General features: G+C 36.8%; 4 protein-coding genes across 10 annotated transcripts in view; 2 read left to right on the top strand and 2 right to left on the bottom strand.

Moving 5' to 3' along the window:
• The window catches only part of unc-13 (protein unc13 homolog), a 58147-nt gene extending 44448 nt beyond the window's left edge, over positions 1 to 13699 (top strand). For all 7 annotated transcript variants that reach the window (XM_089262776.1, XM_089262777.1, XM_089262775.1 and 4 more), the window contains 8 exons: positions 2266 to 2487; positions 2596 to 2762; positions 2822 to 3113; positions 3178 to 3535; positions 5284 to 5382; positions 8663 to 8825; positions 12545 to 12671; positions 12732 to 13699. In XM_089262776.1, coding sequence (XP_089118902.1) covers positions 2266 to 2487; positions 2596 to 2762; positions 2822 to 3113; positions 3178 to 3535; positions 5284 to 5382; positions 8663 to 8825; positions 12545 to 12671; positions 12732 to 12893 — 1590 coding nt within the window. In that variant the 3' untranslated portion in view covers positions 12894 to 13699. The remainder of the gene's footprint in view (positions 1 to 2265; positions 2488 to 2595; positions 2763 to 2821; positions 3114 to 3177; positions 3536 to 5283; positions 5383 to 8662; positions 8826 to 12544; positions 12672 to 12731) is intronic.
• The window catches only part of PMCA (plasma membrane calcium-transporting ATPase 3), a 137009-nt gene that overhangs the window by 101721 nt on the left and 9145 nt on the right, over positions 1 to 26143 (top strand). The window lies entirely within an intron of this gene.
• Positions 6032 to 8410, bottom strand: LOC149090913 (uncharacterized). The gene has a single exon (XM_089262952.1). It carries the CDS (start codon positions 7694 to 7696, stop codon positions 6032 to 6034), a length of 1665 nt encoding a protein of 554 aa, XP_089119078.1. The 5' UTR covers positions 7697 to 8410.
• On the bottom strand, positions 18812 to 23619 carry Sox102F (transcription factor Sox102F). The gene is made up of 3 exons (XM_089262846.1): positions 23343 to 23619; positions 20236 to 21336; positions 18812 to 19876 (listed from the first exon to the last, which is right to left on the bottom strand). The coding sequence occupies exons 2-3, from the start codon at positions 21319 to 21321 to the stop codon at positions 19016 to 19018; spliced, it is 1947 nt and encodes a 648-aa protein (XP_089118972.1). The 5' UTR covers positions 21322 to 21336; positions 23343 to 23619; the 3' UTR covers positions 18812 to 19015.

Below are 26143 nucleotides of genomic sequence, written 5' to 3'. Positions count from 1 at the left end.
CTTGTTATACCCTGAACCCATTTAAAGTGGGAAATCAGGGTATAATGTTTTTTATACTCATTCACGAAGTGAATTAGTATATTGGTTTTGTGCAATGTCCGTCTTGCTGTCAGTCCGTCTGTCCGTCTGTCCGTCCGTCCGTCTGTCCGTATGAACGCAGTTCATTTCGCCGCTATTGAAGCTAGAGACTTGAAATTTGGAACACATACTCGTGTATAACTCCGATTTATAAAGTGTTAAAATTTTCCCGATCCGCCCACTAGGGGCGTGGCGAATCGGAAAATGCATTTTCTGATATACCAGAAATCATGTTAGTTGAAGAGCTAGAAAGTTGATATATCTACGCCTATTGGGGGCGTGGCAAATCAGATAAAACTGTATCTCATAAAGTTCTAAAGCTAGAAATTCCGCATGTGAGCTAATGCTATAATTCTATAATGACTGATGAAAAAATGTTATGTCTACGCCTAATAGGGGCGTGGCAAATCGGACGTGAAGATATAGTGATTTTTCAAATTTGGCTATATTTTAGGCACTATTGATGCTACAGACTTGAAATTTGGTATATATACGCGAGTTGACCTCCCAAGTCCAACAAGCTATAGTGGATATATGTCCGCCCAAAGGGGGCGTGGCAAACCGCAAAACTTTATATCTCCTACAGTTTAAGAGCTAGAAGCTTCAAATTTGGATAGTTGAGTTACTGGTAACCTCCTCAATCGATGCCCCAAAAATAATTGTCACGCCTCTTTGGGGGCGTGGCATATCGAAAAATACCCTGTAATATTCATATTTTTTGAGCGTAAGCATGCAAATTTCGCATTTACGTTACCGTTAGCTCTTTCTAAGAACTGGCCAAAAATGAGGTGTCTACGGCCACTAGGGGCGTGGAAATCGGCATTTGTAGTATCAAATTGCAACATTTATATGCTTGAGCTATCTATGTATGTACATGTATATACAAATAGAATCTGCCATAGGTGTGACCGAAAGCTATCAACGAAAATTACCATACATTTGTACTCAAAAAGTGCACGATCAATATAATAATTATCGATTACTCGATAAAAATTACCAAAAGCTACAATATAAATTGTTGTATAAATTGTCAAAAAGCATAATTGTTTTGTACTAATTTGTTTTAAAGCCAAATTAAATTAAATTTACAAAGGGACTGTGAATGAGTATTCCGCAGTCGGTAGCTCCCGACTGCAACGTTCTTACTTGTTTTTAAATGTATGTAACAGGCAGAAGGAGGCGTGGCAGACCCCACAAAGTATATATATTCTTGATCAGGGCGACGAGCTGAGTCGATTTAGCCCTGTCCGTCTGTCTGTCCGTCCGTCCGTCCGTCCGTCTGTCCGTATGTTTGAACGCGTCGATTTCAGAAGATATAAAAGCTAGAGACTTAAATTTTTTTTAAATGTCCGTATATACAGCGCTCATATCGAGTTTATCACTAAAAATCGATAACTCATTCCGATATTTTTTTATCGATACAAAACCTTATCGAAGATCACTTAAAAAATTATATCTCCTACATCTTTCAAGCTAGAGTCTCCAAATTTAAAATGTATATTAAGATGCATTTTATACAATTTCGGTTTTTGTTAAAATTTACCCCCCCACCCCTAAGTCCACCCCCTCACCATCATCTTTGTAAAAGTCGTATATCAAATACTAGAGACTTGTGCTTCGGTATACACATACATTTAAACATTATGATTACGTTCATTGTCTAGAAATTAAAATATTCAACAAATAAGTTCTCATAATATTGCCAACACTGCAGCGCAACCCAAGCGCAATCGCCTGTATATGCGTGTGTCTGTGTGTGTGTGTGTGTGTGCGTGTGTGTGTGCGTGTATTTGTTTGTATGAGTGTGTGTGTGTATGCTAATTATTATTAAAATATCAGTTGCATGTAGGGTTCAGGGGATCTCGAAGTCGAGCAGTCTCGACTAGAGCTTTCTTACTTGTTATATCAGTATCCATCCATATCAGTTCCAAAAGAGAATATATATTGAACCTAGTGGGTTCAGTATATTTTACCAGTGGGATGCCTCAAGACCTACTATCTAATAAGCCCTCTAAATATCTTTTCTTTCATAATAAATACATACTTAAGTATCCTATATTCAATTAATATAACTTTTAGTATATAAATTAAAGGTAAAGGTAGCGGTAGGTTAACCAATAAATAAATATATTTTATAAACAAATATATATAATCTATTTTTATTATATCTCTACCGCTCCGTATCAGTTCCAAAAAAGCAGCGAACATGCTCTGTTCTCGAATTCTGTAGTCGACGTTTTCACACAACTGACGCAATGCTTCGATGTTGTTAGCAAACTCGAGTGTCCAGATCCAGAAATTTGGAAACGTTACATGAGGCGTTTTGCTAAAACAATCGTTAAAGTTCTAATTGCCTATGCTGATATTGTGAAAATGGAGTTTCCAGAGCATATGAGGGACGAACGAATTGTAAGTACAATCGCCATCGAACCTAACAACAAAACTTTCAGCCAGTTCTTCAATATATCTATGTGTATCACAAATATCTTAATGATTTGTATCTTTCTTTTGCCTTAGGCCTGCATTCTGATGAACAACATACAACAGTTAAGGGTTCAATTGGAGAAAATGTTCGAGTCCATGGGTGGGGATAAGTTGGAGGAGGATGCAGCCAACATTTTAAAAGAACTACAGCAGAACCTTAACTCAGCCCTGGACGATTTGGCTTCACTGTTTGCCATAAGGTTTTTTGCCTTTAACGCTCATATCTATACGATTATTTAATTCATTTATTTGTTCACAGTTTGGAGCCACGTATAACACAATCGGTGCGTGAGCTTGGCGACATGCTTCTGTCGATTAAAGGAGGCAGCGGAAATCTTACAGCCGGAAATCAGGCAATCCAGCGAAATGCAGTAGCTGTGGAGGCTGATGATGTATTGAGGCCTCTAATGGACTTACTTGATGGATCTTTAACTTTGTATGCCCAGTCGTGCGAGAAGACAGTACTGAAGCGCTTGCTTAAAGAACTTTGGAAAATAGTGATGCGAATTTTGGAAAAAACTATTGTTCTGCCACCAATGACTGACAAAACTGTGAGTGGCAAATCAATAGACATTTATAGCCTGTCCTATATTGACTTTTAATATATCTATCTAGATGATGTTCAAACACTTGACGGATAATGCAAAGAATTTGGCATCAAACGCCAAAATAGAAGACATGGGACGTTTATTCAAGTCACATATGGCAGGAAAACAGGATGTGAAAAGTGCTCTTAGCGGCGTTATGGATATATCAAAGGAAGTAGAAAAGAACCTATCTCCTAAACAATGTGCCGTACTTGACGTTGCCTTAGATACAATTAAACAATATTTCCACGCTGGTGGTAATGGGCTCAAGAAGACATTTTTAGAAAAGTCCGCTGAGTTGCAGAGCTTGCGATATGCACTTAGCTTGTATACGCAAATGACAGACACTCTGATTAAAACATTCATCTCAAGTCAGGTGCATGAAGGTGAGCTCACTTTTTTATACTCATTCACGAAAGGGAATTAATATTTTGGTTTTTTGCAACATCCGTCTTGTCTGTCAGTCTGTCCGTATGAACGCAATCTTTTTCCGCGCTATTGAAGCTAGAGACTTGAAATTAGGAACACATACTTGTGTATATCTCAGATCTATAAAGCTTTAAAATTTTCCCGAATCGCCCACTAAGGGCGTGGCAATGAATATATAGTGATTTTTCAAATTCTGCTATATTTTGGACACTTGATGCTAGATACCTCAAATTTGGTATATTATTCGGGCTGACCTCCCAATACGAAAAGCTATAGCGGATATTTGTCCGCACATAGGGGGCGTGGCAAACCGTATAAGTTTATATCTCCTAAAGTACAATAGCTAGATGCTTGGATAGTTAAGTTATTTCGATAACCCAAAAATAGTTTTTACCCCTCTGTAGGGAGCGTAAGCACTCAAATTTTGCCGTTAGCTCGTTCTAAAAATTGACTAAAAATGATGTGTTTACGTCAAGTAGGTAAGTGGCAAATCGGGAAACCTGAATTTTCTACAGTATTAGAGCTAAACTCAGGTACTAGAATTACTGATGAAATGTGAATGAGTATTTTGCAGTCGATAACGCCCGACTGCAACGTCTTATTTGTTTTACCCTAAACCTATTGAAAATGGCAGATCAGGATACACTGTTTATATAAGAAGCAGAGGGAGGAATGGTAGACCACATAATGTATATATATTATTAATTAGGAAGACGAGCTGAGCTGCTCTATACATGTAGAGATACAAATTCTAGAGACTTAACATTTAATTATATACCATACACATTTCGAATTTATCATATTTTTTCGATAAATCATCCAATTTTTTTTATCGACAGTAATTTGATTTCTGTTTATATGCATAATTTTTATATTGTTAGATTTAGAGACTGTGTACAACTGAAATTGCGAATACTAGAACTTGTAAATTATAGATTTTGGATAGCACGCCTTCTTTACTTTTTCAAATTTTAAAGACCAAGCCCAAGCTAGTACTGCTCGACTACTAGATCTCCAGAACCCTTCGAGGAACTGATACTTCACTAAAGTGTAATGAGTATATTGGTTTTGTCCACGTCCGTCCATCTGTCCAAATGAACGATTTTTTTTTCTGCGCTTTTGAAACTATATTCATGAAATTTGGAACACATGCTCGTAGATATCCCCGATTTATAAAGTATTAAAATTTTCCCTATCTACCCACTAGGTGCGTGGCAAATCGCAAAATGGATTTTATGAGCTAATGTTATGTTTCTATAAAGTTCGACGATGAAATTACATGTCCATGTCCACTATGGACGTGGAGAATCGGATCTGAAGAAGTAGAAAAAAAAAACTAATTGTTAGACAGCTTTCATTAAATTTTCAGATCGTGATAACATTGAAATGCGTGTATAACAATAAATAACAAGAGTAGTTATCGAATTTCGGAAACGATCTCGATATCCGCGCTGTATTTATAGACTTTCAAACCAAGTCTCCAGCTCTTATTACTTCTAGGATCAACACGTTCAAACATATATGCAGACAGATAGACGGACAAAGCTGAATCGACTCAGCTCGACCCCGTGATCAAGAATATATATTCTTTGTGGGGTTTGCCTTCTGTCTTTTAAATATATATCAACAAAACAATTATACCCTAATCTCACATTTTCACTGGATTCAGGGTATAAAAAGTAAATATTCGTTGAATATTTTTCAGTTGATCCAGAAAACGCAGAAGAAAGTGTAGGTGAAATATCTGTGCAAATAGATCTCTTTTCACATCCGGGCACAGGAGAGCACAAAGTTAACGTGAAAGGTAAGTCAAATTGGTACATTATATTATATATGTATGTACTCATTCATGAAAGTGAATGGATTTGTCCCTCTTACTCGAAATATTGAATAGTAAAGTGTTTTCCTGAACCGTCTATTGTATTCTCGCGTTGACCACCCAAGATCAAAGAGGTATGGGGAACATGACTACGTTTAAAGATCACTGAATGAATCATGAATGAATACACTTGACTATGATGGTGTTTAGTTTCGTATTGATCTTTATTATTCTGAGCCTGGGCTTATATACCCAGACTCATGTATAATTTCAACCCTTAAATCTAATGTATCTATTGCTGAGTGTGTAAGGCTCAGCATTGGGCTATTACATATTCTTATCTTATCGCTGAGTGTGTAAGGCTCCGCGTTGGCCTTTAAGCTATTCTTATCCTATCGCTGAGTTTGTAAGGCTCAGCGCTCGTCTCCTTCGTAATCTGACTCTGGGGTTGCAAGGGTTGGTCTTCATTTGTCTATTTATGCAGTCCGTACATGTGGCCCTTATCTCTTCACAGCGCGCTACCTGCTAGTCGCTGAGTGCGTCGGAGGCATGTATACGATCATCGTATATTCATATGTTCATGCCTGAACATTCTGCGGGGGGCCAAGTGTGTGAATTGTTGCCTGTGGAAATCTTAATAATATACAGGACAAACACAAATATGATGATTGTTAATATTCTTGACGAAATGATCACCAATCCAATCCTTATGTTCGTGCCTGAACATTCTGCGGGGCCCAGAGAGTGTGACATCCAGATAAACCGAGTGTGCCACCAGTACCTTGGACTTTTGCTTAGGTGGCGGCTCCCATGCCAAGTGAAGTCGAGCCTCTTTGAAGAACTTCCGCGGCTTTTGGGTGTCATCATTTGTTACATTAGTATAGCTGAGTGCATCTGTTGAGGAAGTTGTCAATCGTTTCATTGTTGCAGAAGCCAAAGCCTCCAAATGGTAGATATCCTTCGTTTGATCCTGATGCCTTAGAACAGATATTGATTCGCTTGTAGTAATTATGGTTGTTTCCTTTAAAATGTTGCTGCTACTTCCAATTGAATCCCTTTCCGATGTAATTGTACTTGCAGTTTTAGTCTCCATAGTTGGTAGCGCTGCTGTGGTCATCACTGGAGAGTTTGAGTCGGTATTGTCGCTGTTCTCTTCAGCTGCACATCCAGCCGCTGTTGCAGTCTCCGCAGATGTTTGCTCTTCCGTCGTGCTGCCAACTGTGGAAATATCATCCATTGGTCGAACTTCCAATTGGATATCTGTTGATGTATCTTCAGCGATACTCAACGTCGATGTCGAAGTTGTGGCAGAAATTCCATTCTTGTCCTCATCTTCTATGCCCTTCGAATCCAATGTCGGAGTTGGTGGAGCCCAGATCTTCTTTATTGATCTCTTGTCTTCACCCTGCTTTGTTTTTGTTGTTACTACTTGAAGTTTATTTTCTTGTTCTGTAGATTCAGTTATATATCTTCCCATGTGGGGGCTTGCCGGCGGGTTGAAATCCCACTTTTTGAACACAATTGCATCCAAAGCTGCCTGAGATGCTAGCATCTCATCAGCGGTGACCTCGTCACTGTTATCGGAGGTGCTCACGTAATTTCGGATACTGCCTTCATCATCATTCTTCAGCAGTTCCTTGTCCACTGGCAAATAACGTTTGTAGCGTCTGCATAAACAGTCCCACGCTAACTTGTAGTTACCCTCTCCCCTTGCGTAATTGCTTATCATTTGTACATCTTCTGTTTTGACATACATTTGCAGGTATAGGAGTTTCGTCTTGTCGCTCATATGCTTTCTGTTGTGGGTTATTTTGGTGAACTGCTCGAAGAACGTTGGCCACGTCTTAGGACCATTAAAGTAAGGAAGTGTTGGTTTCGGTCGCCTTGGGGTGTCTTCTTTTACGATTTGCAGATCCTCTAATTTTCTGTTAAGTCTGTCTAACAGTACGTCGAGGCTGCATTCCAGTTCTTCTATTTCATCGCTGCAAGAGGAATGTTCTCCATATCTCGCCTCTAAATCTGCTAGCGCTGATTGGACCTTTTTCCATCGGAAAGATAGCCTGTTTTTATAGAAAAAAATTTCGTCGCTGTTGTTGCTCTCCAGGATAGCAGTCCCTTCTGCCATTTCTTTCCTTAATTTTGCAGCATTTTTCTCCACAAGTTTTACCAACTCTTCCATTGGCCACGACCAACCGAATAAAAACATCTCTTGCGTTGATGTTTCCGGTATCGTTGCCCAGCTATGAAGTTGGCCTGTGTCTATGGCGTGATCGGCAACTTTGGTCCTGAATTCTGCCATTATGCCATCAAATATTTCTTGTTAAATATTGATGGTTGACGACACAGTTGTGTGTTTATTGTAGATCCATTGGCTTTTCCCGTTGGAGGTTTTTTTGTTTTGATCGCTAGGTTGATCTTGCTGTGCCTCGACTCACAGCTTGGGTTGGTAAGCCAATGCACAAATCTACTATTATTTAGCATTTCACTTTGTACTAAACAGAAACACTTTTCCTTGTGGACTGCATTGAAGTATTAAAAATACTTCATCCGGCTCGAAGGACCATGAGTGAATACACTTGACTATGATGGTGTTTAGTTTCGTATTGATCTTTATTATTCTGAGCCTGGGTTTATATACCCAGACTCATGTATAATTTCAACCCTTAAATCTAATGTATCTATTGCTGAGTGTGTAAGGCTCAGCATTGGGCTATTACATATTCTTATCTTATCGCTGAGTGTGTAAGACTCCGCGTTGGCCTATTAGCTATTCTTATCCTATCGCTGAGTTTGTAAGGCTCAGCGCTCGTCTCCTTCGTAATCTGACTCTGGGGTTGCAAGGGTTGGTCTTCATTTGTCTATTTATGCAGTCCGTACATGTGGCCCTTATCTCTTCACAGCGCGCTACCTGCTAGTCGCTGAGTGCGTCGGAGGCATGTATACGATCATCGTATATTCATATGTTCATGCCTGAACAATCATATGTTCACACCAATTAGGGGCGAGGAAATTTGTATCTAAACATATTGCGATTTTAAAAATGTTGCACCATTGATGCTAGAGGTCCAAAATTTGATATATGAATATACTTTGGCTGACCAGCCAGGACCAATATTCAATGTCGTGGAAAACAGTTCGAGAACTCAAATTTAAATATTTGTGCTACTGGTAACCGCATCTCCTCTTCTTTCCTTCCTCCGATATTTTCAAAATAAAATATATAAATTAATATGTTGTTTTTTTTTTTATTTTTTTTTTTTATTAGTTGTGGCTGCCAATGATTTGAAATGGCAAATACCGTCGGGCATGTTCAGGCCATTCGTGGAGATAAATCTTATTGGGCCCCACCTTCAGGACAAAAAGAGAAAATTTGCGACCAAATCAAAGTCGAATAACTGGTCTCCAAAATACAACGAATCATTCAGCTTGTAAGTATTTATACTCATTTACGAAAATGAATTTTGTGCAATGCCCATCTTACTGTCCGTACTGTCCGTATGAACACAGTTTATTTCGACGCTATTGAAGCTAGAGACTTGATATTTGGAACACATACTCATGTGTATCTCCAATTTATAAAGTTTTGAAATTTTCTGGATCAGCCAACTGGAGGCGTGGCAAATCGGAAAATGCATTATCCCATATACCATAAATCATATTAGTTGAAGAGCTAGAAAGCTGAAATTCGGAATGTAGATCCGCATTGACCAGCCAAGATCACGTGCTATGGCGGCTATATCTACGTTCATTGGGGGCGTGGCAAATGGAAAAAAACGCTATCTTCTAGAGTTTTTAAGCTAAACCGTTAAAATTTTGCTCGTAAGCTAATGTTATGATTCTATTAAGATTGATGAAAAAAGTATATGTCTACGCCCTTTAGGGGCGTGGCAAATCGGACCTGAAGATATAGTTATTTTTCCTTTTCTACTATATTGGTGCTAGAGACTTGAAATTTGGTATATATACTCGGGCTGACCTCTCAAGACTAAAAAGTGTTGTCCACCTATTGGGGACGTGGCAAACCGCAAAAGTTTATATCTCCTAATGCATAAGAGTTAGAAGCTACAAATTTGGAGAGTTAAGTTACTAGTAACCTCCTCTATCGATTGCCCAATAATATTGTTATGTCTCTTTATGGTCGTGGTATATCAAAAAATACCCTGTAATTTTTTCATATTTTGAGCGAAAGCATCATAGAACCAGTTACGGTCAACTTGTTCTATGAGCTGGCCAAAAATTAAGTGTCTACGCCCAGTAGGTGTGTGGCAAATCGAGAAAACCTGAATTTTCTACAGTATTAGAGCAAAACTTAGCTACTAAATTGCTGATGGGGTGTGAATGACTATTCCGCAGTCGGTAACGCCCGACTGCAACATTCTTACTTGTCTTTTTATACCCTGAACCCATTGAAAATGGGAAATCAGGATATAATGGTTTTGTTAAAATGTTTGTAACAGGCAGAAGGAAGCGTGGCAGACCAAAGAAAGTATATATATTCTTGATCAGGACGACGAGCTGAATCGATTTGGCCCTGTCCGTCTGTCCGTTAGACCGTCTACAAATAAATTCTCAAAATAGTGCCAACATTGCAGCGCAGACCAAGAGCCATCGCCTGTATAGGTGCGTGTGTGTGTGTGTGCGAATTATTATTGAAATATCAGTTGCTCGAAGGGTTCAGGGGATCTCGTAGTCAAGCAGTCTCGACTAGAGCTTTCTTACTTGTTTTTTTTTTTTTTTTTTTTTTGTAATTGCGCCCCAAATAAAGCTATATCTGATTTTCCTTAATTGAAAACAAGAAAAGCTTATCAGCATATTTTTTGGACACTTACACAGCAATATTGCCAAAAATTACGTGGATTTACAGAGTGATTTTGAAATATTCTTCCCTTTAAATAACGCTAAATAAGTCAGGTAAATGGGAAAAATAATATGTCAATAAACTTGTACTGTGTATGGTATTGGAGTATACATTTAAATTTTCCATACCTTTGATATTCTGGATAAATATCATTCCTAAATTTATAGACGGACGGAAAACAAAACTATTATATCCTGATTTCCCATTGAAAATGAGTTCAGGGTATACAAAATAATATAAAGCACATGCTCATTTTTGAACGCATATTGGCCATAATTGATATTTATGGATATTCGTCAAAACCTATAATCTTAAAAATATACAATTTGTGCTATTGGGAAGATAAAAAATTATTCGAGCATGCACACACACACGCACACACACACGCCCACACACAGGCATACACACGCACTCATAAACACACATTAGCTGCAGTGTGGTCATACTACTACGTAATTGTTTAATAACTTCTCTTTTGGATGTACTAACTTCATGAAACTTTCCCTAGTATTTGAAATACACCATTTATGAGAATGAGGGGTGAAGGGTAAATTTTAACAAAAACCTGAATTTTATAAATTCATATACATTTTAAATTGGGCAACTCTAGCTTTAAAGATGTGGCAGATATACATTTTTTACTGATTTTCGATAGTGTTTTTAATCGATAACAAAATAACGGGACAAGATATCGATTTTGAAGCAAAATTCGATACGCGCGGGGTGTACACGAAACTAGGAAAAATTTCTCTATGTCTTTTATGTCTTCTGAGATCGACGCGTTCGAGCATACGGAATGACGAACAGACGGACAGACGAAACTTTCAACTGTACACTTGTGTATTTGGAATGTACATTATGATAAAGTTCTGAAAGATTCTTTAAGATTGATTGTACGCCTAGAATTTAATTTTTTGACAAATAAATTCTTATAGTACTTGAAATACGCCTTTTAAAATGGTGACGGTGAGGGGTGAATTTAGGGGTGGGGGTAAATTATAACAAAAATCAAAATTATATAAAATACACATAAGTCTACATTTAAAATTTGGAAGCTCTAGCTCTAAAGGTGTGATATACACGGACCTAGGAAAAAAATTTCAAGTCTCTAGCTTTTATATCGTCTGAGATCGACGCGTTCATACATACGGACGGACAGGGCAAAATCGACTCAGCTCGTCCCTGATCAAAAATATATATACTTTGTGGGGTCTTCCACGCCTCTGTCTGCCTGTTACATACGTTTTAACAAATCCATTATACCCTGATTTCCCATTTTCAATGGGTTCAGGGTATAATTATAACGTGGATATTCATACATTAGCCTAAGCACAATTCTGTAGTATTTGAAATACGATTTTACAAACGTGAGGGTGATGCGTGGATATAGAGGTGGGGCGTAAATTTTTAACAAAAATCGAGATTGTATAAAATATTGTATTAATATATGTTTTAAATTTGCAGACTATAGTTTGTAGGAGATATAGGTTTATAACTGATCTTCGGTACGGGTTTATTCGAAAAAAAAATTACTAAACGAGTTGTCGATTTTTAAGGATAAACTCGATATATACGGAAATTCCGCACAATATATACGGACATTCGAAGGACAAGATATAAGATGTAAAAGCTAGAGACTTGACATTTTTTCCTAGGTCCGTGTATATCACGCGTATATCGATTTTTCTTTTATTTTTTTTATTAATTTTTAATAAATATAAGTGTTATGATTTGATATAAAAATTATTATTATCTTTAATAATAAATTTTTTAATTTGTATCATATAAATTATTTATAATAATTTTAACAAAAAATTACAATAAAAGTTTATCCTGTTTTTTAATTTGCCGTAAAAAAATATCTTTTATATTTTGTCCTCTCTTTTCTTGGGGGTTCTTTAGAATTTTTTTTAGAATTAATAACGCTTTTTTGCCGTTCTTGGTATATACACTTGATGAATATCCAGTTTTGTAATTTACAGAATTGGGATACCAAGCCCCTTTCGCCCCTGAATTGTAAAAAACGTATTGCTAAGAGCTGCAGCCCAAGGTAGTCGCTGCTAGCTGAGCAGTTAGCAGAGCGCCTGCTTAGCGTGCGTGTGGTTGCATGTGTATTTATGTGTGCATAAAAGAAATACAGAATGATTAGAATATCAGCTCTCAGATTTCAGGGTATCGTCTAGTCGAGTAGTTTCGACTAGAGCACTTGTTTAGGTATGCTTTATAATCTGTAATATCTACCCTTCTCTACTTTTTTTACTTTCCGGTACTTGAATTCTGAATGTATAGCACTATCGGTAATGAAGAGCAGCTCGATTTCTTCGAGCTTCACATTTGTGTTAAGGACTACTGTTTTGCCCGAGACGATCGTCTTGTGGGAGTTGCAGTGATACCATTGAAGGATATATCAGAAAAGGTCTTAGTTTTTTTCCCCAGAATGAAGTTTTTATATTAATACAATCATCTATTTATATAGGGATCCGTTGCGTGTTGGCTACCTTTGCAGCGTCGTATCGAAATGGATGAAACAGGTTGGACCATATTGCGTATATTATCGCAACGAAATAACGATGAAGTAGCCAAAGAATTCGTTAAGCTAAAGTCAGAGATACGTCAGGAACCGACAATGGGAACTTAATGGATCATACTGGAACTGGATAGATCATACCAGACATACGCATGCACTCACTCCTACACACCCACACACACATCTGTGTACAACATGTTATCTATATATATATATATCTGATTTATATATATATATATATATATAAATCAGATATATATATATATATATATATATATATATATATATATATATATATATATATATATCTGATTTATATATATTTGAGTTTGTCTGATTATGGTAGAACGCCCTACATAATTAAAATATATATATACATAAACATATACAGTACAACAAATACAAGAGCCTAAATATGTGTTAAATTAGATTTCAATGATATCATTTCGGAACGCGTGAGTGGTTAGCTCACATACACAAAAATATTTATATTATACACGTTTATATTTATTTATATGGGTATATGTAATTGCCATTAAGCATAATTTGAAGTTCGTATATACATATATACATACATATTTATATTTGCTAACATACATACACATTGGCAAATAAGCGAAATAAGAAAAATGGGGTCATTCTGTGCTCTGTAACCTAAATATCTAACTTACTTCCCAAAAGAACCAACGGGCACACATTCCCCAAAATTCATTCATCTAAAACATCTAAAGTGTAATTTTGTCATTTACGCACATTCCCATTTTTGTAAATAAGTGTTTGCCTATGCAAAGATGTAAATCTGATTTATATTATTATCGCATAAATTTGTTAAATACAGTTCATGTGCATATAAATTATAAATAATTATTTTTTCTATTGGAATAATAAAAGAGCATATTATTGGTATCAAAAAGTATGTTTATAAATCGTCAAAACCACATTGAAGGTCTCAACTGCGTATGTACATACATATGTATGTACATATTAACAAGTATCAAAACTACTCTCAACCAAACAAACGGTTAAAATTTCGATTTCGTTATGTTAAACAAGTAAGAAAGCTCTAGTCGAGACTGCTCGACAACGAGATCCCCTGAACCCTTCGAGCAACTAATATTTTAATAAGCACACACACACACGCAGACAAACAAACACAAGAACATACACACACGCGCACATATACAGGCGTTTGCGCTTGGGTTGCGTTGCAGTCTTTGCAGTATTATGAGAATTATTTGTTGAATAATTTCTCTAGTATTTGAAATACGCCTTTTACAAATATGAGGGTGAGGGGGTGGGTACAGGGATGAGGGGCAATTTTTAACAAAAACCGAAATTGTATAAAATGCATCTTAATATATACATATTAAATTTGGAGACTAACTTCAAAGATGTGAGAGATTAATTTTAAAATTAATCTTCAATAATGTTTTTTATCGATAAAAAAAATATCGGAATGAGTTATCGTTTTTTAGTGATAAACTCGATATGCGTGCTGTATATACGGACATTTAAAAAAAAAAGTTGAAGTCTCTAGCTCTTATATCTTCTGAGATTGACACGTTCATACATACGGACAGACGGACGGACGGACAGACAGACAGACGGACAGGGCCAAATCGACTCATCTCGTCGCCCTGATCAAGAATATATATACTTTGTGGGGTCTGCCACGCCTCCTTCTGCCTGTTACATACATTTTAACAAAACCATTATACCCTGGTTTCCCATTTTCAATGGGTTCAGGGTATAAAAATATAAATGAATTAAAAATCTCATTAAGTTATACAGTGTAAAATATTTATATGTATATACTAAAATATTTACACTAAAGTTTAATTCCTTGTCCTGAATACTCGCTAAAATACCACGGTGGTAACTATAAACTATAAACAATTACTTTTATTAGATCGATAATTGACGATAGGTGAAAAACGTTTTGAGTTTACATTGGTGTGCGCTCAAGGCGTCATAGCTTACGGCCTTCAATAAAATGGGCGAGAATAAATGAAACCTTAAATTGTCACTCTGGGACGGTCAACAACATTTTGTCAAAATGACGATTTTTGTATTGGAGCAGCAGAAAACCGGGACGATTCCGTGTGTGTCCAACATACATATGTTACCTTCTCCCTCATATTATATGCCGTGGAAAATCCGAAAATATTTATTTATGGTTTTGAAGCGTATTAACTGAGTATTAGCACTAACCAGACTGTCTGGTTAGTGGTATTAGCGATCGATGCATTCAAATGAAGGCGTCATAGATATGTAATAAAATTTGATTGTCAAGGGATTCTAAATTACTTATAAAAATAATTTCTGTATTATTTATTTATATTTAAATATTTTATGTATTTATTGCACATTATATAGTTGAGCTTAACCAAATACAAATTTATATGCATGAATTCATGTATCTTGTCAATGGTTCGTCTTTGAATTTAACCAACAAAGAATTAGTTAGTAGCTAGAATATATCCATTTATTATTTCAAGTACCATATCACTAAAAACGTTTAAGATGTTATCATTATTTAGTATCGGTATCTACTTAGTTTAACAAAATAATAAATACGTTATAGATTTACTTCGTATCACTAAAAAACGATAACTCATTCCGATATTTTTTTATCGATAAAAAACCTTATCGAAGATCACTTAAATAATTATATCTCCTACATCTTTCAAGCTAGAGTCTCCAAATTTAAAATATTAAGATGAATTTTATACAATTTCGGTTTTTGTTAAAATTTACCCCCCACCCCTAAATCCACCCCCTCACCCTAATCTTTGTAAAAGTCGTATATCAAATACTAGAGACCTGTGCTTCGGTATACACATACATTTAAACATCATGATTACGTTCTGAAAGTTTCATTACGATCGTACGTCTAGAAATTAAATAATTCAACAAATAAGTTCTCATAATATTGCCAACACTGCAGCGCAACCCAAGCGCAAAAGGTTATAAATTTATATCTCCTACATTTTTAGAGCTATAGTCTCCAAATTTTAAAAATATATTCCCATGCATTTTATACAATTTCGGTTTTTGTTATATTTTGGATACCAGCTCCAAATTCACCAGAATCCTCAGTGAAGGTCAGATGCTAGTATAGCTAATTGCCAAATATTCAATAGAATATGTAGATCATATGCTGAAAGTTTCATTAAATTCGGCTTAGTCAATCGACGTTAAAAAATAACAAAATGTTTGGCCAATTAACAAACGCACGTGCTGCAGCAACAGCAGTTTTCCAATACGTGTGCACACATACATTCAAACATCTTCTAGCATTCTTAGAATCACATCAGCAGTTAGTTTCGTTTAGTTCTGCTAGATGGCGTTGCATCAGTGAATCTATTTCAGTTTTGATATTGCAAATAAGAACAGAGGAGTGGCGTCATGGTAGAGGGCGCCGCGCTCGATTGCGAGGTCTCTGGTTTAAATCCTGCTGGGCGTATTGTAGTTTTCTTTTAATTGCTTCAAAATTGTTATATATTTGATTAAATTTCACTTATATTTTTTCAAAAATCGAAATTGAAATTTTAACCATACTATACATATGTACGTTTTTATTAGTTTGGTTGTTCTTGCACATTCTTAAAGTCACATCAGCAGTTAGTTTGACTTAGATTTGGTAGATGCCGCTGTAGCAGTGAATCTATTTCAGTTTTGACATTGAAAATCAGAACAGAAGGGTGGCGTTAAGGTAGAAAGCGCGGCGCTTGATCACGAGGTCTCGGGCTCAAACCCAGAGCGTGACGTAATTATTTTTTTTAATTGTTTCAAAATTTTTATATATTTAATTAAATGAGTTTTCTATTTCATTTATATTTTTAAATACATCGAAATTGATATTTGAACCATACTAAATTTGCTTTTCTATTAGTTTGGTTCAGGGTAGTATCTAGTCGAGCGCTCTCGACTAGAGTTTTCTTACTTGTTTTGCACTGGTTTTATGCACATATAGATACACCTGCACCCACACGCACACATAAGCCCGCGTTCTGCTAACTGCGCAGTTAGCAGTGACTGTGAATGGGCTGCGCTGTAGTGTAGGCAATATTATGAGAATTTATTTGTTGAATAATTTATTTTGTAGACATACAATCTTAATGATTTTATGGTGAAAATATGTGTACATTCCAAAGCACAAGGTTCTAATACTTAAAACAAGTTTTTTACAAATTTGTGGCGAAATGAGGCGTGGTATACAAAATCTGTAATATGTATATTCACAGTGAAAGGCATGTACATATGTAAGAGACAGAAGCAAACATCGCCGAGATCTCAGAAGATATAAGAGCTGGAAAGCTAAAATTTTGCAAGCATACTCGTGTATACCTTACGCAGTACGAGTTTATCATATTTTTTCGATTTCATCTGATTTCTTTTTTATCGATAAAATTTCATACATTGATATTGATTTTTCAGCCTTCAGATTTACTGTATATGTATATCATTGATGAATACGAAGATTTTGTAATTTACAGATTTGGGATACGACGCCCCCTTTTTAAAGAAGAGGCTTGTGTTTTTAAATGTATTCACATTTAAAAATTATGGTCACGTTCTAAATCTTGCTACAAGAGAAATTATCCAACAAATAAGCTTTCATAATTTCGCTTACACTGCATGCCAAGCACAGCTGCTTAATGTTCAGTTAATAGAGCGTGTGCCTATACCATCCATAAAAGAAGTGCAGAATGATTAGAATACCAGCTTGGACGATTCAGGGTATCTTCTAGTCGAGCAGTTTCGACTAGAGTTTTCAAACTGTTACACATTTAAAATGGGATATCAGAGTATAATGGTTTTCTTGAATATACGTGTTATGTATGTAACAGGCAAAAGGATGCGAGGCGGACTCCGTCAAGTATGATCAGGAAAGTATGATAGACTCGTACTGCGGATGGTATACATGAGTATTCATATAAAATTGTATGAGATCGGACAGGGCTATATCGACTCAGCTCGTCTGTGTCATACTTTCATACTTTTATATATATGAAAATATTTTTTTTCGTGTGCTTAAAAGAAAACTCGAGCGCTATAAAAGAGGGTCCAAAGAAAAAAGCAATAGATGACGACTTCGATAAAGTATATACTCCTACACCCTAAATAATACTACTGGGAGAATTATTTGTATTACAATAAGCAAAATTTTAAACCGAGGAAAGCGCTTTAGAGACTTCCTTTTAACATATGAGCTGGCAATTTGTTAGATAGGCATTCATGCATCATGAGCTAGACTTATGACACTGTATTATTTTTTATATTTTGATAGAATTCGGAACTATCTATTTGTATACATACATACAGTGTAAGCCGAAAAAGTATAAAAACTAATCACAACCGTATTTTATATAGATCTGTATTTATAATAAGATTCATTGAATTAATAATAATCATAATTAAAGAATACTTACATTTTATTTAGATAGATATTTACGTATTTTTACCGTTCGCACTTGCTTTAATTTATTTACATGATTTGTAAGATTCATAAGACAGATATTTATACATATGTGACTGTGTGCATAAGTATACATTGTATACATATGTACATATGTATGTATGTAATATAAGTGTTTGCTTAAAAACAATGCAGTGTCATAAGTTTCCTATACCCAAAACCCAATTTATAGATCTAAGCGATGTTGATTTTCAGCTCTTACGCATTTAAAGTTTAAAGGAATACGATGAAATGTATATAAACTAACATTCATACATCAATTTAATTTTATGTGTGTGTGTATACAAACTGCTTCGTTATATATACATACATACATTACAATTACATGTATTTTATTTTTCCTTGATTCGTGCACATAATAAATATATATAAGAATATAAATACATACATATGTTAATATGGAGACGGGTACGGAACATCCTAGTCAGCCAAATATCTACCTAATTACTGAGTATGTATATGAATATTTTGCTATGGCATTGGTGCATAAATGGCACAAAAATTGGAGTGAACTATTCTCGTCGACTACAAAACACTCAATCAATATATATATAATATATATATATATATATATACGTCTGTGTGTATGTGTGTAATGGCACTTGAACTAAAACTTAATGGCCTATACAATGATTCAAGTTTATTTTTATGTATTTACAAGAAAAAAGTACAATCTATTAGAATCCGCGTATGTCTCTATATATATGTATGTATGTATGTATACGTATATGAACGTCATACGTTTTGTTTCTTAGTCGTCATCACGCAATGATGAGATTTCCATGTCCTCGGAAGAGAATCCCGATGGCGATAAGCTTTCTGGTGGATAATAATAATTGCTACTGCTGCTCGCTATGGGTCCAGAATCCAATAGCTGAGTTGGCGGCGGTGGCGTTTCACAATCGTCGACAATTGCTTGACTCATCTCCTGCAGGTGGTAGGCGGCAGCAGCTACTGCTGCTGCTGCTTGCACGGCGGAGCCGCCATCCTGGCTATGACCATTAGAGCTGGAACCTATTGGACCACCTGGTCCGCCACCTCTACACCAAAGTTGTCGCATTTCCGCACGTCGGTTGCGCATCAGAACTTTATATTCAGATATGCGCATCTTTTTGCCATCGACAATGCAAGTGCGTTTAGGACGTGGACGATAGCGATAGTCGGGATGTTGTTCCATGTGCAGCTTGGATAGACGTGATTGCTCCTCGTAGTAGGGCTGCTTGTCAGCGTTCGACATCGCTTTCCAGCGAGCGCCCAAAATTTTTGAAATATTCGAATTGTGCATGTCTGGACAAGCTTTCAATATTTTACGCCTCTCATCCTTGGCCCAGACCATAAACGCATTCATTGGCCTCTTAATATGTGGCTTACTATGTCCATGATTATGTCGCTGCGACTGTCCACTCAATTGCCCATGGCTATGGGAATGAGCTTGGTACTCCGGGTCCAATGCAGCCGATCGTTCTGAGCTGGTGCCACAGCTATTTAAGGAATCCCGACTTGTCCGGGCGACTCGAGCACTCGGCCCTTCAACCCTGCCCGTCTCGATGCCTATCGATAAATTTGTGTTTGGCTCGGAGACACTGCCAGTGTTTGCACTCCAGATGCGGCCCTGAAATCACGTGTACGACAGTAGAAGAAGTATTATTTTCAATATAGTCATGGGAATTCGGCTAGAGTTCGGAATAAATAATGGAAAACTCTTCGTAATACGAAAATTGACGCGGGGCAGAGTCTTCAATCCTTTAAAGTATATATATATACTTTTTATTAGGATCGACAATAATTATTATTTAGTCTAGCTGAACTCGAAATTTGTAATGAATTTGTAATTTGTAATATATGTATATTTTAAATATATATATATATTTTATATATATATATATATATATATATATATATATATATATATATATATATATATATATATATAGAATAGAAGAATAGGAAATCTGCGAGAGTCTTACTTACGCGGCTTTGTAAGTAGCTGGTGTCGACATCAGCGTATAGGGCAGCAGATGCGGAATGATGAGGAGTAGCTGGATTCGCTTGGCCTACCTGCTGCCAGTTTAAAGGTGGACTGGGCACAATAGGTGTTAGGAGCTCGCGTTCCCTCGAGTCTGGTGAGCCCTTTGGCTTCGACAGGTTAAGTGGTGCATCGATTTCAGAGCCTAGCTCTTCCGACTCCTTGCTTCGACGTTCCACGGGCGATGGCGGATAATTTATTGACATTGAACCATCCAACGGGCTGTGCGTTATGAGATTTGGGGAATCCGGCGGTGTATTATTGCTGTACGCGTGCGCAGCTTTACGATCTCGCATTGGTGATCCTGACCTAGATGCAGATGCTTTAGTGTCAACAGCACATTCCGCACCAGCCACCTCTAACGTCCCAATAGTGTTAGGATCTGATTTATTCACAATTGAATATTTTGCGCTGCTACTGTATTTACTACAATTATTACTATTATTATTATTGCAGCTATTATTATTATTATTATTATTATTAATATTATTATTATTATTATTATTATTATTATTATTATTATTATTATTATTATTGTTATTATTATTATTATTATTATTATTATTATTATTATTATTATTATTATTATTATTATTATTATTATTGTTAGTGGTAGCCACAGCGGCGACAGCCAGTGCCGCTTGAATATGAGCGGCTGCGACTGCTGCTGTTGGCCATATTGATTGCATTGTCAGTTTGTGGGCACTTGCATGAGTGCGGCTGTGCGAATGCGAGTGACTGGGACTGAGGCTGTAATGCGATTGGATTGACGCCACTTGATCAGGCATTATGGGCACAGGTGGACGCAGGAATGGCAAAAATGGCATTAAATTGCTGGGAAGTGAAGCCACTGTATGAAAGTGATGCTGATGATGCTGCTGTTGATGCTGCACAGTGAATCCTCCTGCGCCGTATTTGGCACTCAGCTGCTGATGTAACTCCTGCAGGCAGCTCTCCTGTTGCATCCGTTGCACGTTCTGCAACTGCTGTTGCTGCTGCTGTTGTTGTATATTCGATTCAATGTCAGTCATGTCTTCGAACTGTGCCTGCAACAATAATCACACAAAAAGTAGGTACCTTTCTGTCTATGAAAGCATACTTATACACATACATATTCCTATACTGTAGATACGTGTAAGCTACATAAACTTTGCGTCATCATATTGTATCTCATATTTTGATAAAAAAAAATTTCTTTAATAGTTACCCGGAAGGCCGAAGGATAAGTATCAGACATCAGAAAGCATATTAATTCTTGGTCAGACATAAGTCACAGGTCATATCATTTTATTGTATTGATAAAAATCGTTCACAAAATCGAACACTCTCGCCTAGAGAAGTCTTATTTGACACAATTTTGTCGCGCTGGATGAAGAGATTGTGATAGAGAGAGAGCGAGAGAGAGAGAGCGAGAGATAGAGAGAGCGAGAGAGAGAGACAGCGAGAAAGAGAGAGAGAGAGAGAGAGGGCGGGGAGAGAGAGGATTAAATACGAACTAAGTTTCTCAACAGTATCCCAATTTAATATTACAAACTAATTGGCCCTGAAGCCATTCGAAATGGGAAATAAAGTTTATGTATTATTGATCAGAGTGAAGCTTGAAATTTGCATACTCATTCACGAAAGTGAAATGAGAATATTAGTTTTGTGCAATGTCCGTCTGTCCGTATGAACGCAGTTTATTTTGGCGCTAGTGAAGCTAGAGATTTGAAATTTGGAACACATACTTGTGTATGTATGAAATTCTCCTGATCCGCACACTGGAGGCGTGGCAAATAAAAAAATGCATTTTCCGATACACCAAAAATCATATTGGCTGTAGAGCTAGAAAGCAGAATTTTGGAATATAGATCCGCGTCGACCCAAGATCACGAACTATGGCGTATATGTCTACGCCCATTTTGCACATAAATTTTGCACGCTGAAATTTTGCACGTAAGCTAATGTTATGATTCTATAAAGATATATGAAAATATTAGGTCTTCGCCCTTTGAGGGCGTGGCATAGCGGACCTGAAGATATAGTGATTTTTCAAATTCAGCTACACAATTGATCTAGAGAACTCGAATGTGGTATATATATTCGGGCTGACCTCCCAAGACGAAAGCTTTGGCGGATATTTGTCCGCCCATAGGCGGAGTGGCAAACTACAAAAGTTTATATCTCCTAAAGAATAATAACTAGGAGCTTCAAATTTAGATAGTTAAGTTACTAGTAACCTCCTCTATCGTTTTCCTAAAAATATTGTTACGCCTCTTTAGGTGCGTGGGATATAAAAAAATACACTGTAATTTTCTCATTTTTGTGCGGAAGCATCCAAATTTTGCAATATACATATATAGAGATATATAATAAGATGCATTTTATAGAATTCCGATTTTCGTTCAAATTTACCCCCCACCTTTACGTCCACCCCCTCACCCTCATCTTTGTAAAAGGCGTAACTGTGCTTACATTTAAGCATCATGTTTACGTTCTGAAAGTTTCATTATGATTGTACGTCTAGAGCTATCAGCTAAAAAATTATATCTCACATCCTTAAAGCTAGAGTGTCCAAATTTTAAATATATATTAAAGCGCATTTTATACAATTTCGGTTTTTGTTAAAATGTAAAAGTCGTATATTGAGCGCAGCCCAAGCGTAATCGCCTGTATATGTGTGTGTGTGGGCTTGTGTGTGTGTGCGAATTATTATTGAAATATCTTTTAAGATTCTAACGGGAACTAACGGTAGCGAGGGGGTCTTAAAAGCACTTTCTATATGATTGAATGTCTACAGATAAAATCCATATTTTGTGTTAAATCACTTGTCACTAACTTGAAAAACAATTATTTGTAGTAAAGCTAATGACTCGTCATAAGCTACATTCGAACGTATAGAATACCGACATAATAATGACCCGCAGATCCTATGTCGACTGAGAAACAGGTACACACGTATCTGGGAAGAATGTATATGTAGCTGAACGTGTTTGTGTGCGTTTTTGCGTACTTGGAAGTAAATGTAATCGTCAATTGTGTCCCGACTTGGTCTTCGTGTGACGGGAAGCACCTCGCGTGAGCTCCTCACGTGATTGGCTGAAACGGTGAAGTTGGTTCAGTTCCAGTTGCTGATGCTTTTGTCTTTCCACACTGACGCGAGCGACAGTGAGACGAGCCGCGCCTCCGTTTAAAACCGAACCTTGCGTGCGCAAGCCAACACTTAAATCAAAGACGGAGCCAAAACAATTTACGTCGTGCCCTTAACTTGTGCTGCGGTAATGCTCTCTATGTTACCTTCTGCTTTCCACAGCGTCCGAGCTCCGTAAGCTTTCGGCAAACACACTCGCACTCGCACTCGCTGTGGCATTCGTATTCGCATTCGTGTTAAAGTTTACTATTACCATCGACACATCGCAGAGAACTGATACCGACAACACACAAATTTTGTTGCTCTGATAAAGCATTTGAATTTTCTTGGTATCTGCTTTCTGCGCATGCCCTGCTTGTGGGAGTCAACGAAAGAGAGGAGACAGAGAAACAGAAAGAGAAATAGATAGGAAAAGAGACTCTCTTTCATACACAGCCTTTAAGTGTATACAGACTACTAGCTTGTTGAATTTTAGTTTACAGATTCTAAATAAGTACAAGAGTCCGAGGTCCGTTTGTATGTTGGTTTAATGTATTCATAGTCTTATGGAGAAAGGAAGAGAGTGCGAGAGAGATAGTTAGAGAGAGACAGACATATATACATATATGTATATATATAGAAGCTAAGAAGGTGCGCATGGGCGTGCATTTAATGTTTGGTACGCGATTTCATTGCGCATACATACATTGTTGCACGAATTACAACCATTCGTTCGTTTTTTTGACATTCTGGGTATATGGTTGGTGGTGCATATATACATATACATATATATATATATATATATATATAGCAGTATACATGACTATAACTGTTCTACATATAGATATAGAAATAAATGTTCATTCACATATTATATACATACATACATACGTATGTTGGTATATGCTTTGTATGCGCGACGTTTTGTACACAATCTTCTGGAGAATAGAACAAAAAACAAAAACGACAACATGAAGGAAAACATTTACGTTGTTCCGTCCCACCCAGCTCAAAAATCAATAGAATGCGACTGCGAGTCAGCGCGAATGCGAGAACATCAACGGTACAAAGGGCATTGTTTCATACAATACGAAGCTGAAACTGAACCTGGAAGCTCCTCCCATTATCGTGGAGAGGCCGAGGTAACCCTAGATACGCCAATAGCGGTGGGTAATGCCTTGCTCGTCTCAGCCAATTGTCTCGTCAATTATTTTTCACTGTGTCCACATTGCATTTCGGTTGGCTGAGAGCGAGCGAGGGAGAGCCATACAAAACTCTCTTAAACATCTATGTACATACATATATGCATATATATATATATATATACCAATTTATATGGATGTGTGCGTACGTACAAATAATACAAATGGGTACTTGCAGGTTTGTATTAGGTTTACAAATGATTCTTTCCGACACATACGCACACAGGCACACCCACATAAAGTACATTCCTCATATCATAGACAATACAAATACTCAAAAACGAATCATGCTGAATTTTTCTTGTTATGCTGTTAGCGGCTTACACTATATTCCGTAGATCGTATGCGGTCAGATCGATTAGTATTTTATATTAATTTCCTACATTTCCTACATAGGCCCACTGCAATGCACCAATATCTAGCAATGTATGTATGAATGCGGCGATCTCAAGTAAATCTATGACCTCGCACATATTCAGAAACGTATGCAATGGCATTCAATACATTTTTAGAACAAGTGCCGGAAACTATAATATATAATTTCCTCTACCAGCCCATAACTAACAAGTAAGAAAACTCTAGTCGGGATGCCGGATACCCTGAACTTCACCTGATCTGAGGTTTGTCACAAAAAAAATGCGATTGAAAACGGTAACAATCATCGAAATTCTAAACAGCGCGGCCTGTTTGGTCTCATCAGGAATATATACTTGATAGGGTTTGACTTCCAAATCTTTAATTGGTTTAGGGTACACAAAAAAGAAAATTCTGGTCGGGGTTGCTTGACAAGGGGGTCTCTCTAGACCCCCCAATCTAAGCCAAATGAACCCGTTTTTGTGTTTATAAAACCAGAAAAAAAAAACTGACAGGCTGACAGTTACATACATTTTAATAAAACCATTATACACTGGTTTTCTATTTTTACTTACATACCTTTTAATAAAACCATTATACATTGCTTTCACATTTCTAGTGGACTTGGGCTATAATAAGTAACACTACTTTATTTAAGACTGATCGACTAGGGTAATGTTAAAATTTATGGAGCATATATTTTTGACCGGGTAAACTTAGCTAAGTTGCTGTCTATTTACGTCTTAACGCGATTTCCAGTTTTTTGTTAGAATGTCTCATAAATTTTAATATACATACGTGTTTTCAAGAATTTTCATTATACTCATTCACGAAGTGAATTAGTATATTGGTTTCGTGCAATGTCCGTCTTGCTGTCCGTCCGTCTGTCCGTCCGCCCGTCTGTCCGTCTGTCCGTATGAACGCAGTTCATTTCGCCGCTATTGAAGCTAGAGACTTGAAATTTGGAACACATACTCGTGTATAACTCCGATTTATCGAAAAATACCCTGTAATTTTCACATTTTTTTAGCGTAAGCATTCAAATTTACGTTACCGTTAGCTCTCTCTAAGAACTGGCCAAAAATTAGGTGTCTACGGCCACTAGGAGCGTGGCAATCGGCATTTGTAGTATCAAATTGCGACATGTACATATATGCTTGAGCTATCTATGTATGTACATGTATGTAC

The sequence above is a fragment of the Drosophila navojoa genome, chromosome 6, assembly GCF_054131105.1.
Source record: "Drosophila navojoa isolate 15081-1374.11 chromosome 6, UAZ_NAV_1.0, whole genome shotgun sequence".
Classification (NCBI taxonomy): domain Eukaryota; kingdom Metazoa; phylum Arthropoda; class Insecta; order Diptera; family Drosophilidae; genus Drosophila; species Drosophila navojoa.
Note: the sequence above shows the minus strand (reverse complement) of the source record. Positions and strands in the feature narration are given on the sequence as shown.